The 17,738-nt window shown below is 48.3% G+C and overlaps 1 protein-coding gene across 1 annotated transcript in view; it reads right to left on the reverse strand.

Moving 5' to 3' along the window:
* Positions 1-9,023, reverse strand: part of TDRD9 (tudor domain containing 9) — a 141,882-nt gene extending 132,859 nt beyond the window's left edge. Inside the window, 1 exon segment of the mRNA XM_033191111.1 lies at positions 8,716-9,023. Within this exon segment, the coding sequence (XP_033047002.1) occupies positions 8,716-8,930 (215 nt within the window). The 5' untranslated portion in view covers positions 8,931-9,023.
* Positions 9,024-17,738: the final 8,715 nt, after the last annotated feature.

A 17,738-nucleotide genomic window follows, 5' to 3' on the forward strand; every position in this document is an offset into this window, starting at 1 on the left:
GGCAGTGGTTTGGTCAAGAGTGGTAACAATGTAAAGTGTGAGAAGCACGCTTATTCTGGAAATATTTTATAGTACACTTACCAGGATATTGTGATTTTTATTGTTTGATTATACACCTATATACACACTCGGATACACTCCTTAGGAAAATCCAGTATGGCCCGAAGAGTAAGACAGAGATTTATGATTCAATCAAGACAGGAATGCATGAAGAAGCAACTCTCAGCATGTCTAGAATAAGGACATACTGTAAGCATTCAATAACTGGGGTCTTCTAGGTTGAGCATGGTGGCTCATGCCTGTAATCCTAGCACTTTGGGAGGCCAAGGTGCAAAGATCACTTGAGCCCAGGAATTTGAGACCAGCCTGGGTAACATAGTGAAATCCCGTGTCTCCAAAAACATTTTTTTTAATTGGTCAGGCATGGTAGCAAGCACCTGTGGTCCCAGCTACTCAGGAGACTGAGGCGGGAAAATCAAGGGAGGATCACTTGAGCCCAGGAGGTCAAGGCTGCAGTGAAACGTGATTGTGCCACTGCACTCCATCTGGGGCAACAGAGGGAGACCCCGTCTGAAAATAATAATTATCCCTAGTCATTACCTTGCTTCCATTTTCACATGGTAAATATGTAACAGCGCTCTGCCACGCTTATCTATTCACCAAATGCCCTGCCTTCCCTCTTGTAAAAAAAAATTACTATTATTGGCCGGGTGCGGTGGCTCACGCCTGTAATCCCAGCACTTTGGGAGGCTGAGGCAGGCAGATCACGAGGTCAGGAGATCGAGACCATCCTGGCTAATACAGTGAAACCCCACCTCTACTAAAAATACAAAAATTAGCCAGGCGTGGTGGCGGGTGCCTGTAGTCCTAGCTACTCGGGAGGCTGAGGCAGGAGAATGGCACGAACCCTGGAGGCGGAGCTTCCAGTGAGCCAAGACTACGCCACTGCACTCCAGCCTAGGGGACAGAGCGAGACTCAGTCTCAAAAAAAAAAAAAAAAAAAAAAAACAACTATTATTATTGTGACCTCCTAGGCCATTCATTCAAACAAATATCTGAGTTCCTCCTATGTCAGGTACTGCACCAAGGGGTGGAGATTCCCTGATAATTTGTACCCTTAATAAGTTCTTATGTGGGAAAAATAACATCCAAAAGCATTCCCATGAAAGTGTTAAGATATGCATGTGCAGGGCACTAAGCAAGCTGTTGTTGATTAAAGTGGGCCTCACTCACTTGGTGTTCCTCTGACCACTTGTTCTCAGTCTCCTTTTCTCACTGCATCTCATCCACCTATAACACTCAAGCACCCCAGGTGGGCCCTTCTCTCTATACCCACACACTAGGATACATCCTAGTTAAGGGATCTCATCAGTCTCGAAGTTAAACTTCCCGATGTCTAGTTCTGCCAGACGTCCTTCCTCAACTCCAGACTGCCTACATGTATTGCTGTCTAACAGGCATTTTAAAGTGAACATGTTCAAAATCAATCCTGGTACTCCCCCACAAACTGAAGGCAATACCTGTCACTTGCTAGGCCAGAAACCTTGGTGTCACCTGTGATTGCTTCCCCACTCACATCCTCCACTTGCTCCAGCTACAGAGTCCTTGCCTCTAGCTTAAGAACATGTCCCAAATGCCACCATTGCTTACCACACCCCCCATCCTCCACCCCTCAGCTACCTGCCTGGTCTAAGCCACCATCCTATATCTTGCTTGAATGATGTGTCAGTCATAGTTCTCCAAAGAAACAGAACCAACAAGATGTGGAGAAACAAATGTAGTTTAAGGAATTAGCTCCCCCAGCTGTAGAGGTGCAAGTCCAGAATGTGCAGGATAGGCCAGCAGGCTGGAGACCCAGGGAAGGGTTGCAGTGCAAGTCCAAAGTCAGTCGGCTGGCACAGTTTCTTCTTGCTCAGAGAAGGTCCGTCTTCGCTGCATTCAGGTCTTAACTGACTGGACGAGGCCCTCCTACCTCATGGAGCATGATCTGCTTTACCCAAAGTCCACAGATTTGCAACGTTCGTCTCATCTAAAAAACACCTTCAAAAAACATCCACAGTAGTGTTTGACCAAATATCTGGGCACTGTCGCCCAGTCAAGCTGACACACGGTTAACCATTACAGAGGACATCAAAAGATTCTTCTCTGACCACCCTGTTCCTGCCCTTGCCCCGCTTCAATCCACTCACCCCAGCTGTGATCCTATTAAAGTCAGAAGTCACATCACCTCACAACTCTGCTCAGAACCCCAAAGCCGCCTCCAGTGGCTCCCTGGCTCCCTCAGATGAAGCAGCAAGGTCCTCACTATGATGTAGGACATAACTCTTTTTTCCTTTTTTTTGGGGGGGGGGACACAGTCTCACTCTGTCGCCCAGGCTGGAGTGCAGTGGCGCAATCTCGGCTCACTGCAAGCTTCCCCTCCCAAGTTCACACCATTCTCCTGCCTCAGCCTCCCAAGTAGCTTAGATTGCAGGCGCCCGCCACCACGCCTGGCTAATCTTTTGTATTTTCAGTAGAGACGGGGTTTCACTATGTTAGCCAGGATGGTCTCAATCTCCTGACCTCGTGATCCACCCGCCTCGGCCTCCCAAAGTGCTGGGATTACAGGCGTGAGCCACCGCGCCCACCCAGGACATACCTCTTGATCTCCTGTTAGCTCGCTGACCACACCTATTTTCTCCCTTCCAATCACTCTACTCCAGCGGCACACAGTACATACAGAAGATATGCGCCAGCACTTTTTTAATCAATGAGAAAATTATTTAATAAACAAAATCTGTTAAACGACCAAAAGGTCTTTTAAAAATGTGGACTTTGGCCAGAGTAGTGGCTGATTCCTATAATCCCAGCATTTTGGGAGGCCCAGAAGAGAGGATTGCTTGAGCCCAGGAGTTTGACACCAGCACAGGCAACACAGTGAGACACCATCTTTACAAAAAATAAAAAATAAATTAGCCAGGCATGCGGCATGTGCCTGTAGTCCCAGCTACTTGGGAGGCTGAGGCAGGAAAATCGCTCGAGCCCAGGAGTCCAAGGCTGCAGTAAGCTATGCACAGCAGCACTGCACTCCAGCCTGGGTGAGAAAAAAAACAAACAAACAAACAAGTGGATTTTGTGGGTGAACAGAAAATAGGAATTCTTGGAGAGTTACAGAGTCATACACTAACATCTATGTGACGCCTAAATATCAAAAGGCAACAAGACAAAAAGAAAAAAAAACAATATGCCTTGGAGTCCACACACCCATTCTACAATATAATAGGTATGTGGACTAAGACAAAGTAAACTTCAACTGCTCCAATCTTAACTTCCCCCTCTGTCAGAAGGGCCTAGATGATTCATTTCCTGTGTCACCTGACACAATGCCCAACATAGCAGGCATTCAACTTCAGTAAGAGACAACAAGTGCCAAAACCAAGACTTAGGGATCTGGGCCAGATGTGGTGGCTCACGCCTGTAATCCCAGCACTTTGGGAGGCCGAGGCAGACAGACTACTTGAGCTCAGGAATTTGAGACAAGCCTGGACAACATGGCAAAACCCTGTCTCTATTTTTTTTAATAATACTTTTAACAATAATAATAGTAAAATAGGCCAGGCGCGGTGGCTCACGCCTGTAATCCCAGCACTTTGGGAGGCCGAGACGGACGGATCACGAGGTCAGGAGATCGAGACCATCCTGGCTAACATGGTGAAACCCCATCTCTACTAAAAATATAAAAACTTAGCCGGGTGTGGTGGTGGGCTGCGCCTGTAGTCACAGCTACTCAGGAGGCTGAGGCAGGAGAATGGCATGAACCCGGGAGGTGGAGCTTGAGTGAGCCGAGATTGTGCCACTGCACTTCAGCCCGGGTGACAGAGTGAGACTCTGTCTCAAATAAATAAATAAATAAAGGAACTAGATGAAAGTAATCACCAGATAGTGGAAATTTGAAAGCTTCCTATGGTTAAGGTTTCCCAAAGACAAAGAACATTTTAATAAGGTGTTGAACAGTCAAAGACACAAAAGTGAGAATTAAGTAAGACCTTCATGAGCCAGGAGTTAATGTGAGCTGTGAAGACAGAGAGTCCATGGCAGAAAGCACAAAGAAGCACAAGGCAGAAGGAAGCTGGGAGTGGTGCGCGGCTCCCAGGCATGGGCTGCAATTCCATGGGCTGCAATTCCAGGAAAGCTGGTGGTACACACCGGAGAATGCTCAAAATGGTATATCACAGCCAATGAGGTTTTCTTTTTCATATGCCAAGGTGAAGACACGAGAATGTAAGGATAACAGAAAGAATAATCACCATCAAAGAGGAAAATACAGTACCATGTGGAAAAGGAGACATGGGGAAATCCATACAAATCACTGGAAACAAAATTTATAAACCGTTCCCCACAGGCACTCCAGCAACACTTTCATTAGGGAGTAAGATTGATGCTGGGACCCACAGGCGCCCACACCATCTCCAGCAATTCTTGTTGAGCTACCTATGATGTAGTCTGGCATTTTCTATTCCTTTTTTAAAGCTAGTGGTCACTACTCATTAAGCTATTTTAAAAAAAAAAAATGCCCATGTTCTTCTGCTGATTTAAGGTGATGTAATCATTAAGCTGATTTAACAACACTCTCCCAGACCGGACTGCAGTGACTTGGTGTACACTAATTTTACCATTGAGTGACAATCTCTAACAAATACATTTTAACTGTGCAACACCCTATGCTTATAAAAGCCGTCCCTCCCCTGTGTCAAATGTTCTCTCACTAATGTCGGTGCCTCACTCAACACTCTCCTTCACTGGGAAAAATATCATTCAACAAGTATCCAAGTATCCACTATGTGCCAGGCACTGTGCTGGGTTCACAGGTCAGCTCACCCCAATCTGAAGCCAGCGCTGCCACCAGATTTGTACCCTAATGCAGTGCTGCCTCAACAAATCACACAAACATAGCAGTTTCAAACAATGCAAATTTATTACAAGTCCAGGTGAACTCAACTGGATCCCCTGCTTAGGGTTTCCTAAAGCTAAATCAAGGTGTTGGCAGAGTTGCCTTCCCTACTGGCAGTGCATTCAGGCTGTTGGCCAAAACCAGGCCCTTGCAATTGTAGGATCAGTCCCTTGCAAACTCAGTCCCTTGCAACTGTAGGACTGAAGTACCCATTTCCTTAGCTGCTGTCAAGTGGGATCCAGTCTTTGCTCCTAGCTACCCATATTCCATTCTCATGCTTTCCATGTGGCCCCTCCGAGCAATGACATTTCATATCTCTCGTTTCAAATTTATCTGACTCCATCCTGAGAAAGTTCTCTGCTTTTAAGAGCTCATGTGATCAGACTGGGCCCACTCAGACAATCTAGCTAATCTTCCTATCCTATGATCTGTAACCTTAATTACAGCTGTGAAATCTCTTTCACCAGGTAACATAACATAGTTACAGGTTCCAGTGAACATCTTTGGGGGAGTCATTCTGCCCATCACCACCATTTGCTACAGGAAGTTGGGCAAGTCACTTTACTACCAAAACCTATTGCTTCATCTACAAAATCATGAAATAATCAGTTGATGATAAAGCCATCAACCTCAAAGGGTTGTTGTGCGGATTCAATAATACAGCTATATTTAGCTGAGTGCCTGTTACATGCTGGAAACTCTGGCATTGAATACATATGCACCTAGAGCCCAGGAAGCTACTTCCGGAAGAATTTTATCAAAGCTAGCACTACACATAGACAAACATTGCCTGTCACTGGTTAAACACAGAAGTTAAAGTGTTTACAGCAATTTCACAAAGCAATTTTACATATGTTGAATTTTTTTTTTTTTTTGAGACAGGGTCTCATTCTGTTACCCAGGCTGGAGTGCAGTGGCGTGATCTCAGCTCACTGCAACCTCTGCCTCAGGGACTCAAGCGATTTTTCCACCTCAGCCTCCTGAGTAGCTGGCACTGCAGGCACAAACCACCATGCCCAGGAAATTTCTGTATTCTTTTGGTAGAGACAGGGTTTCACCATGTTGGCCAGGCTGGTCTTGGAACTCCTAACCTCGAATGATCTGCCTGCCTTGGACTCCCAAAGTGCTGGGATTACAGACATGAGCCACCACACCAAGACTGAATCTAATAATTTTTTAAATGGGATTAGTATGTTGTCTTTTTTCATTTCATTGCTCTAAAAATTCATTTTTATTGATTTTATAAAAGTCTCAGCCCATGAAGACTAGAAATTGTAAAAACTTGTCCTTAGTGCTTAATACATCTATAGTTTCTGACAAGGTCAGTAATAATTTACTTCCAATATCACAATGAGTTATTTAATAGCAATGCTGTTAAGACTATTAAGACTAAGGAGTAAATAATGGACCATTAAGTAGAGGAGGCGGCCTACGGGATCATTTACCAGAGTAGCTCAAGGAAATAGTGTCAAACACACAAACAGCCACTCCAAAATTGCACAAGGGGTCTCTTGGTCCCCTCTACGTCTTCAAGAACCAAATTTACCAAAGATCCCAAGGGTGTACTTGAAAGAACTCTACAAAGGCTTGAAGCAACCCACAAAAGCTTGACCCAGAATCTGGGCCTATCCATCAAATCAGACAAAACTAACAAACAAGAGTAACTTTAAAAAAGAAGAAGCCAGGCACAGTGGCTCACACCTGGAATCCCAGCACTTTGGGAGGCCGACATGGGTGGATCACAAGTTCAGGAGTTCAAGATCAGCCTGGTCAACACAGTGAAACGCTGTCTCTACTAAAAATACAAAATAGGCCGGGAGCGGCGGCTCATGCCTGTAATCCCAGCACTTTGGGAGGCCAAGGCGGGTGGATCACAAGATCAGGAGATCAAGACCATCCTCGCTAAAACGGTGAAACCCCGTCTCTACTAAAAATACAAAAAAATTAGCCGGGTGTGGTGGCAGGCGCCTATAGTAGTCCCAGCCACTCAGGAGGCTGAGGCAGGAGAATGGCATAAACCCGGGAGGCGGAGCTTGCAGCGAGCGGAGATCCCGCCAATGCACTCCAAAAAAAAAAAAAAAAAGAAAGAAAGAAAAAGAAGGCCGGGCGCGGTGGCTCAAGCCTGTAATCCCAGCACTTTGGGAGGCCGAGACGGGCGGATCACGAGGTCAGGAGATCGAGACCATCCTGGCTAACACGGTGAAACCCCGGCTCTACTAAAAATACAAAAAAATTAGCCGGGCGAGGTGGCGGGCGCCTGTAGTCCCAGCTACTCGGGAGGCTGAGGCAGGAGAATGGCGTGAACCCGGGAGGCGGAGCTTCCAGTGAGCTGAGATCCGGCCACTGCACTCCAGCCCGGGCGACAGAGCGAGACTCCGTCTCAAAAAAAAAAAGAATAGTGAGACGAGGAGGGAGTTCATGAAACTGAACAAAGATCCAGCATTTGCACTACTTGGTATTTACCCAGTGAGTTGAAAACTTATGTCCACACAAAAACCTTGCCAAGGGTGCCTGTAGTCCCAGCTACTCGGGAGGCTTAGGCAATAAAATGGGGAGAACCCAGGAGGCCGAGCTTGCCGTGAGCCGAGATCGTGCCACTGCACTGAAGCCTGGGCAACAGAGCGAGACTGCATCTCCCAAAAAGAAAAAAACAAAAAAGTGCCAAAACTTGGAAGCAGGCCGGGTGCAGTGGCTCACACCTGTAATCCCAACACTTTGGGAGGCTGAGGTGGGCAGATCACCTGAGGTCAGGAGTTCGAGACTAGCCTGGCCAACACGGTGAAACCCTGTCTTTATTAAAAATACAAAAATTAGCCAGGCGTGGTGGCGCATGCCTGTAGTCTCAGCTACTCAGGAGGCTGAGGCAGGAGAATCGCTTGAACCTGGGAGGGGGAAATTGCAGTGAGCCGAGATCATGCCACTCCACCAGTTCACTCCAGCCTGGGCGACAAAGTGAGACTCCATCTCGCGGTGGCGGGGGGTGAACTTGGAAGCAACCAAGCTCTCCTTCAGTAGGTGAATGGATACACTGTGGTACATCCAGACAGTGGAATATTAATCAGTGCTAAAAGGAAAGCAGCTATCAAATCATGGAAAGGCACGGAGGAACCCCAAATGCATACTACTACTAAGTGACATAAACCCATCAAAAAGGCCACATATATTGTGTGATTCCAACTAGATGACAGTATGGAAAAGCAAAATTATGGAGACAGTAAAAAATCAGTGGTTTCCACGTGGTGTAGGGAAAAGGAGGCATGAGCAGGTGGGGCCGAGAAGATCTGTAAGGCAGTGAACTCCTCTGTAATGCGTGACTTTAGGCGTTTGTCCAAACCCACAGAACGTCCAGTACCGGGGTGAACCCTCCTGTAACGATGGCCTCCGGGTGACGAAGACGCAGCGATGCGGGTTCACCGGCTGTCACGAAAACCCACACTTGACACAGACGCTCACAGGGGAAACTGTGGGAGGGAAGGGGCCTATGGGACCTCTGCCCTCCGCTGCCTTCTTCCGGACACCTAAGAGTGCCTCAAAAACTGGTCTGTTTATTTAAACATTAAGAACTGAAGGAAAACAACAACAAAAACTCTAGCTCAGCTTCCTTGCAGGCACCGCTCTGGGCCGCGCGTCGGGTTGTGTAGTGACCCCTCGCCCCGGATGGTCAGGGGTCCCTGGAGCCCCACGAGAGGGCACGGGCTCGCGAGAAGGATCTGGGTGGCCTGAGCCCTCGTCGCCAGGTCTCGCCCGGCCGCCCTCGAGCCGCCTCCGCCCCGCCCGCGTCCTACCTTTCGAATGCAGCGGCCTGCTGGGCCGGAGCTTGGGCCAGGGCCGCAGCCTGGGCCGCGGGACCGGCGCCGGGGGCCACGTCCTGGCGCTGAGCCTCCTCCCTGGCCACCCCGGCCGGGAAGGCGGGCGGCGCGCCCAGCAGCTCCACATTGGTCACGGTCTTGCCGATGGTGAACCAGTCGTTGATCTGCTCGACGGTGAGCTTGCGCAGCATCCTCAAGGCCCAGGCGTCGGCATCCCTCAACTGCCGGGTCTCCGCGGCGGGAACAGGCGACGGCGGAAACGCGTTCTGGAAGGCCCGCCCCCGCTCGAGGCCTTCCAATCAGAACGCGCCGCGCGCCGTTGTGGGCGGGCTCCGGCCCGGCGCGTGCTGCCCGGGCTGGTTGGTCCTCGTGCCGCCGGCCGCGCCCCGCCGCGCTAGGCCTGCTGGGAGCCGCCGCCCAGAGAGAACCCAGGCTGAGCCTTTCCAGGGCCGCAGGGGAAGCTTAACAAAGCCCGGAGGCTGGCCCTGGAGTCTGTTTGACGGAAGTTCCGGGGCAACCCCTGCGTGTACAAGAAAATGTCCTCTGGTCACTCCCTGGCCTCCCCGTTTAGAGGCTGCTACTTCGGAGGTTTGTGCGCTTCGAGCGTACCGGGGCCCTTCATGCGTTTCTTGAGCACCTCAGGGTGAGGAGACGGAGGGCAAACCAGAGAAGGGATTTGCGTTCGTGGGTTGCAGGTACCAGCACATCCTTGCACCTAATATGGGGGGAGAGGGGCAAGAAGGTCAGGAAGGTCTTGGAGAAAATAACGCTAGGCGGACTCCTGCAGGATACCGGCTAATGAGCCGGGCAAAGGAGGATCCAGGATTATAGGGGAGGGCAGGCGGCCCTGATAGCTGAGGGGAGGATCATAACTGAATTCATCTTCCTTCCTAAACCTGTGTCTCAGGTGGCGGTGTCAGACTCATAGCTGGACACAAACAGGTGCGGACAGGAGGTCCAGGTGATCACATGGACAAAAGATACAGGCTGAGGTGGTCCTGGCCCATCTCTAGAAGGCGGAGGGTGGAGAACAGAGCCCAAGCAAACTCCCCAAAAGAAGGAGCAGAGGCAAGAAATCCAGCAAAGGATGCCCAGGAAGGCAGCCACATGTACAAGGGAAGGGAGGGTCAGAAGAGAGACATGGCCACCTGGCCGGGGTATGTTCCCCTCATCGCCCAGGGCAGGATCTATCTGAGCCATGTGGGCTCTCAGAAACAGCCATGTGAACAAATACAGAGAGGGTGTGGAGAGCATGGCTCTAATCAGCAGTGTGAAGCCCGAGCAGTGGCAAATAAGAGGGCGGTTTGAGAACAGGGTAGAAAGAAGTCGGCCAGGTAGGTCGAGCTATTGGTGTTTCCAAATTGAACCCATAATCATACTAAGCCACGAGTTCTGGCTCCAAATCCTGGCCTAATGAGCTCTGGACCTCATGTTAGGACTTTGCCAAATAGGACAGCTTCCAAAAAGTGCCTCAACACACTTGGCCAGGAAGAAATAACTTGCTTTTTTTTTTTTTTCTTTTGAGGCAGGGTCTCACTCCTGTCGCCCAGGCTGGAGTGCAGTGCTACAATCAGGGCTCACTGCAGCCTTAACTTTGGGTGCTCAGGCGATGCTCCCACCACAACCTCCTGCATAGCTGGGACTACAGGCTCACGCCACCACCACACCAGCTAATTTTTTGTATTTTTAGTAGAGACAGGGGTTTCACTGTGTTGCCCAGGCCGGTCTCAAACTCCTGGGCTCAAGCAATCTGCCTGGGAGCCCTTGGCCTCCCAAAATGCTGACACTACAGGCATGAACCACCATGCCCAGCCATCTTTCTCAAAAAATAAGAAAAAAGGTAATCATAATCGAGAATCATAAAGTATGTCATTCAACATTGATTGGAAAATATTGTAACTTCACACTGTATGTGGAGACTAGGATGCAATTCAGAATTTTACAAAATATATTGAAGCCATTTGAAGCAACTCTAGAACTCACTGACACTTGTTTTTTTGTTTTGTTTTTTTTTTTTTTGTTTTTTTTTTTTTTTTTTTTGAGGCGGAGTCTCGCTCTGTGGCCCAGGCTGGAGTGCAGTGGCCGGATCTAAGCTCACTGCAAGCTCCGCCTCCTGGGTTTCCGCCATTCTCCTGCCTCAGCCTCCCGAGTAGCTGGGATTACAGGCGCCCGCCACCTCGCCCGGCTAGTTTTTTGTATTTTTTTAGTAGAGACGGGGTTTCACCATGTTAGCCAGGATGGTCTCGATCTCCTGACCTCGTGATCCGCCCGTCTCGGCCTCCCTGTTTTTTTGTTTTTTTATTTGTTTGTTTGTTTTGTTGTTGTTTTGAGAGTCTTGCTCTGTCACCAGGCTGGAGTGCAGTGGCGCAATAGCTCCCTGCAACCTCTGCCTCCCAGGTTCAAGCGATTCTCCTGCCTGATCCTCTCGAGTACCTGGGACTACAAGCGAGCGCCACCACGCCTGGCTAATTTTTTGCGTTTTAGTAGAGATGGGGTTTCACCATGTTGGCCAGGGTAGTCTCATTCTCCTAACCTCATGATCTGCCCACCTCAGCCTCCCAAAATACTGGGATCATAGGCGTGCGCCAACGCACCTGGCCTGTTTTTCTAGGATGTTGCCGTTCCCATGTGCTGTCATCCTTTGTTGATGTCACAATTAATACGATTTTAAGTGGAAGATGCTTTTCAGAAACATTTTCTGCAGGGCATTTTCTATATTCTTTGATCTTTTGGAGCTACTAGCTAATCCTGAGTTTTGATTTTTTTTTAAACTGCAATCGGAAGATACTCTCTTGATGCTTCTTTGGAAATCTGCCAATTTGGAAAGTTGCCATAGTGTTTCCTGACCAAACAGGAGTTCACATTCTGAATCATCACAGACTGAATGGCTTTGAGCACACTTCATTTGATTCCGTAGTTCTTGGTGCTCCCCACTCACGTGGTCAAGTTCATCTTGCATTCCTGTCCAAAGTTCAGAGTTAAAAGAAACAGCTTGGGCTGGGCGCGGTGGCTCACGACTGTAATCCCAGCACTTTGGGAGGCTGAGACGGGCAGATCACGAGGTCAGGAGTTCGAGACCAGCCTGACCAACATGGTGAAACCCCCATCTCTACTAAAAATACAAAAATCAGCTGGGCGTAGTGGTGCATGCCTGTAATCCCAGCTACTCAGGAGGCTGAGGCAAGATAATTGCTTGAACTCAGGAGATGCAGTGAGCCGAGATCACACCACTGTAGTCCAGCCTGGGCAACAGAGCAAGACTCTGTCTCAAAAAAAGAAAAAAGAAACAGTTTGACATCAGGTAGATCTTCATGCACTTGCTACATCTAGGCCAGAATGCATGGGAAGGCCACTGAACCCCTAGTGGGCCATGGTATTTTGGGGAGGTTTTGCATATTTGCATTCACTGAGCATTTGGAGCATTTGAGCTGTCCACCAAAAAGGGGAAACTAACAACTGAGAGCAGTTACAAATGGTGTTGGTGCCATTAAGCCGCACTCTCCTTAAAGCAGAGGAAGCTGTGCTCGAAGTGTATTGCTGTCTTCTCTAGCCTTCCTAGTCACAAGATGCAGCATTCTGAACTTTGACTAAATCTGCTGGAGTGGCTCTTTCCTTAAACATTTGGGTTTTTTTTGGCTAGGCGCGGTTGGGTGGATCACGAGATCAGGAGATCGAGACCATCCTGGCTAACATGGTGAAACCCCGTCTCTACTAAAAGTACAAAAAATTAGCTGGGCGTTGTGGCGGGGGCCTGTAGTCCCAGCTACTCTGGAGGCTGAGGCAGGGAGAATGGCATGAACCCAGGAGGTGGAGCTTGAAGTGAGCTGAGATTGCGCCATTGCACTCCAGCCTGGGCGACAGAGCGAGACTCCGTCTCAAAAAAAAAAAAAAGAAAAAGATGTGCATTTCTTAGGGTGTTTTGGATTTGAAACTAAAGACAAAACTCTCTTGGTCTGAGCACAGTGGCTCACACCTGTAAACCGACACTTTGAGAGGCCAAGGTGGGAGGATCACTTGAGGCCAGCAGTTCAAGACCAGCCGGGCAACATAGCAGTCTATTGATCTCAAGTCTAGTTGGAAGTTCAGAAGCTCTGTCTTGAAACAGCTCTCCATGATGTTCTTAAGTTTCTCCTAAATGCTTGTTCTCGTCCTCAGCAGTGTTACAAGTCATTATAAATCTAAAACATTTCTACTATAGGACAGTGGTTCTCAAACCTGGTCTGGTCTCAGAACCCCTGTACACTCTTAAAAGTTGCTGAGGACCCTAAAGAGATTCTGTTTATGTGGGTTATGTCTATCAGGGATTACGACTGAGAAATGTTTTTTCTTATTCATTTTAAAATAATAGGCCGGGTGTGGTGGCTCAAGCCTGTAATCCCAGCACTTTGGGAGGCCGAGAAGGGCGGATCACGAGGTCAGCAGATCCAGACCATCCTGGCTAACACGGTGAAACCCTGTCTCTACTAAAAATACAAAAAACTAGCCGGGCGAAGTGGCGGGCACCTGTAGTCCCAGCTACTCCGGAGGCTGAGGCAGGAGAATGGCGTAAACCCGGGAGGCGGAGCTTGCAGTGAACTGAGATCCGGCCACTGCACTCCAGCCTGGGCGACAGAGCCAGACTCCATCTTAAAAAAAAAATAATAATAATAATAATAATAAACCCATTTGATGTTGAAGAGTGTATTTTTGTAAAACGTCACTGTGTTTTCCAAAAAACATTTTGTGTGTGCGTGTGAGAGGAATGACGCTTTTACATTTTCGAAGATCCCTTAGTGTCTAGTTGCATGAGAAACAGCTGGATTCTCAAATCTGTTTCTGTAGTCATTCCGATGTAATATCACAAGTCACATGACCCTGGAAAACTCCACTGTACATTGTGAGAGAATCCTAATGAAAAAGACAAAGAAGGCCAGCTCCGGTGGCTCACGCCTGTAATCCCACACTTTGGGAGGCCGAGGCAGGCAGATCACTTGAACTCAGGAATTAAAGACCAGCCTGGGCAACATGGCAAAACCCTATCTCTAGCAAAAATACAAAAATTAGCCAGGCATGGTGGCACGTGCCTGTAGTCCCAGCCACTTGGAAGGCTGGGGTGAAAGAATCACTTCAGCCCAGGAGACGGAGGTTGCAGTGAGTGGAGATCGCGCGATCGTACTCCAGCCTGGGTAACAGTGAAGCCCTGTCTCAAAAATAAAAAAGGCGAAGACTATTTACCATTATGAAGAAAATAGTTTTGACCCACACTTGGAGAACTGCTACCCTAAGACAAAGTTTTCAAACTTTCTGTGCAGTTTCATTTGACCCTAAGCTCTTTCCCTTTCCAGCAGGACCACGTTCATTGTTGTTCATTCCTTCCTGCAATCTCATCCTTGAAAATTTTAGGACCTCCAGATTTATTAAGCTAAGTGGAAAAGTTAAGCCCTGGAAACTGAGGCAGGTAACATGGCTGTTTTTCTTCTCTAGTGCATGACACTTGCTGACTTGTGTTGAGATGTTACACATTAACCAGACTCCCCAGTCTTCATTCAAAACTAGGCTAAGTGACATTGGCGATAGAGAGCCTTGTTAACTGTTACCTCTTTACAGCAGGATGCTAAGCAGTCTCCCTTAGTGTGATCAGTAGCAGTCAATCAAGTCTTCTATCTCTATGTTGGCCTTCATATGGAAAATATAACTCAGTTTTCAGCCCTTAATTTTGCCTGTATGAACAATCCTCACTTGAGCACTGATCACTTTTTTTTTTTTTTTTTTTTTGAGATGGAGTCTTGCTCTTGTCGCCCAGGCTGGACTGCAATGACACAATCTCAGCTCACTGCAACCTCTGCCTCCTGGGTTCAAGTGATTCTCTGGCCTCAGCTGAGTAGCTGGGATTATAGGCGTCTACTACCATGCCCAGCTAATTTTTGTTTTGTTTTTGTTTTTGTTTTTTTTGTTTTTTTTGTTTTTGAGCCGAAGTCTCTTGTCCCGCAGGCTGGAGTGCAATGGTGCGATCTCGGCTCACTGCAACCTCTGCCTCCCGGGTTCAAGTGATTCTCCTGCCTCAGCCTCCTGAGTAGCTGGGATTACAGGCACCCGCCATCACGCCCAGCTACTTTTTGTATTTTTAGTAGAGATAGGGTTTCACCATGTTGGCCAGGTTGGCTAAAACTCCTGACCTCAGGTGATCCGCCCTCCTCCCAAAGTGCTGGGCCAATTACCATTCTTTGGTGTTCGGGTGTACCTAGATGCCTCATACTTTGTGCTTGAATAAACTATTTGAACTGGATCCGGGCCGGGTACAGTGGCTCACGCCTGTAATCTCAGCACTTTGGGAGGCCGAGGTCAGTGGATCAGGAGGTCAGGAGTTGGAGACCAGCCTGGCCAACATGGTGAAACCCTGTCTCCACTGAAAATACAATTAGCCAGGCGTGGTGGTGGGCGCCTATAATCCCAGCTACTCCGGAGGCTGAGATCACAGCACTGCACTCCAGCCTGGGTGACACAGCAAGACTCCATCTCGAAAAGGACGATTTTCACTGGATCCTAAGCCTTTTTATTATTTTATCTTGACACATCTGAGCTCGTTTTCCTTGTGCCTGAATAATGAACATTTATTTTACTGTGAATCTGCTCAAGATTATTTCAGTCCTAGCTGCACCATTTTATAAACCCCCCACCATTTCACAAACCCCCGTCAGAGCGAAACTTTCCATGGGGGCTCCGGCCATAAGCAACATCCTGCCTGACCACAGGAACATCCTGATCACATCCTGCCAGGCAGCAAGCCATACTGCCCAGACCCATCCAGCCCAGACCTAGAATTACCCCAGCCTGGAAGCAGCAGTGAGCTCGGGCACTAAGCTGGTTACCCTCTCCACAGGTTTTTGCTGGCAGTAAACCTGCATTGCTGGTGAAGCCACCATCTCTCCTCTCTCCCCTCTCCTGCTTCATCCTCTGTGTGTGTGTGTGTGTGTGTGTGTGTGTGTGTGTGTGTCTTGTCTGTCTTTAACCCTTGCCTTCCCTTCAAAACCTAATAATTTCCTCTTTTTTTTTTTCTTTTTTTCTTTAAAGATGGGATCTTAATACATTGCCCAGGCTGGTCTCAAAATCCTGGGCTCAAGCAATCCTCCCAAAGTGCTGGGATTACAAGCATGAGCCACCATGCCTGGCACAATTTCTTCAGTCTTAGTTTGTCCTAAACTATCTTTATTTCACCTTTTCCGAATGCCAATTTCCCTGTGTATAGAATTCTTGATTGGTGGTTATTTTCTTTGAGATTCTTATCTTTATCTTTTCTGTGGCTTTAGTGTGAGATTTCAAGGTATCGTTTTGTTTCTATTTATCTGCCTGCTTGGTTTTTGTAAGACTTTTTGAATCTTTGGCATGATTTTTTTATCATCACTTTTGGAAAATTCTCAGCCATTAGCTCTTGAAATATTTCTGCCTCACCTCTTTCATTTCCTTCTAAGATACCAGTTACCCATATGATGGCCTTTCCTGCTGTAGCCTCTTATTTTCTGAATGGCTTCTTCTATCTTGCAGTTTATTCTTCAACTGTCTAATCTGCCAAACCCATCCAATTTTTTTTTGTTTTGCTTGTTTGAGACAGAGTCTCACTCTGTCGCCCAAGCTGGAATACAGTGGCACCATCTTGGCTCACTGCAACCTCTACCTCCAGGGTTCAAGCGACTCTCCTGCCTCAGCCTCCCAAGTAGCTGGGATTACAGGCGCGCACTACCACCACACCCAGCTAATTTTTGTATTTTTAGTAGAGAAGGGGTTTCATCATGTTAGCCAGGCTGGTCTCAAACTCCTGAACTCAAGCAGTTTGCCTGCTTTGGCCTCCTAAAGTGCTGAGATTAGAGATTACAGGCCTCACAAAGTGCTGAGCCACTGCGCCCAGCCTCCATCCAATTTTTATTTGGCTTTTTTTTTTTGAGACGGTGTTTCACTCTTGCCGCCCGGGCTGGAGTGCGATGGCGAGATCTCAGCTCACGGCAACCTCTGCCCCCCGGTTCAAGTGATTCTCCTGCCCCAGCTTCCTGAGCAGTTGGGATTACAGGCGCCTGCCACCACGCCCGGCTAATTTTTGTATTTTTAGTAGAGATGGGGTTTCACCATGTCGGCCAGGCTGGTCTTGAACTCCTGACGTCAGGTGATCCGCTCGCTAAATTGTTTTCTTTATGATTTCTAGTTCTCTACTGCAAAATACTTCTGGGAAAAAAAAATAGAGCGAGCCACCACACCCGGCATGTGTGTGTGTATATATATATTTATAGTTTTTTAAAGACTGTTAAGTCCAGTGTCTGGAGCTCCTGTGGGAGTTTTATATTAATCTGCTGAGAATGTGCACAGAATACAGACATAAAAATGTGCTGAGCAGGCCGGGCGCGGTGGCTCAAGCCTGTAATCCCAGCACTTTGGGAGGCTAAGCCAGGTGGATCACCTGAGATCAGTTCAAGACCAGTCTGGCCAACATGGTGAAACCCCGTCTCTACTAAAATACAAAAACTAGCTGGGCGTGGTGACTGGCGCCTGTAATCCCAGCTACTCAGGAAGCTGAGGCACGAGAATCGCTTGAACCCGGGAGGCAGAGGTTGCAGTGAACCAAGATCGTGCCACTGCACTGCAGCCTGGGCGACAGAGTGAGACTCCGTCTCAAAATACATATATTTTATACATGCAGAGCCAAATAATTAACAATGCAAAGGGGCAAGACACACCACTGAAATGGGAGACTTAGTCTTTAACATAACAGTAAAGAGGGTCCTTTAGGTTAACCAACCCTCCCGGTTTGTGTAGAACTTTCCTAGTTTCAGCGTTGAAGGTCCTGCGTCCCAGGAAACCCATCAGTCATGGGAAGATGTGGAGGGTTAGCCACCCCACGGTGACACACGCGGGCACACCCCTAACGCATCCTGTCCCCGCCACTTCTTGCCTGCGGCACCAGGCGGCCGCCGGGGGCGCTGTGGTGCGCAGGCGCCGCTGGGGAGGCACTTTGGCGTTGCGGCGTAGCTACT

The sequence above is a fragment of the Trachypithecus francoisi genome, unplaced genomic scaffold (assembly GCF_009764315.1).
Source record: "Trachypithecus francoisi isolate TF-2019V2 unplaced genomic scaffold, Tfra_2.0 Lachesis_group3, whole genome shotgun sequence".
NCBI lineage: Eukaryota > Metazoa > Chordata > Mammalia > Primates > Cercopithecidae > Trachypithecus > Trachypithecus francoisi.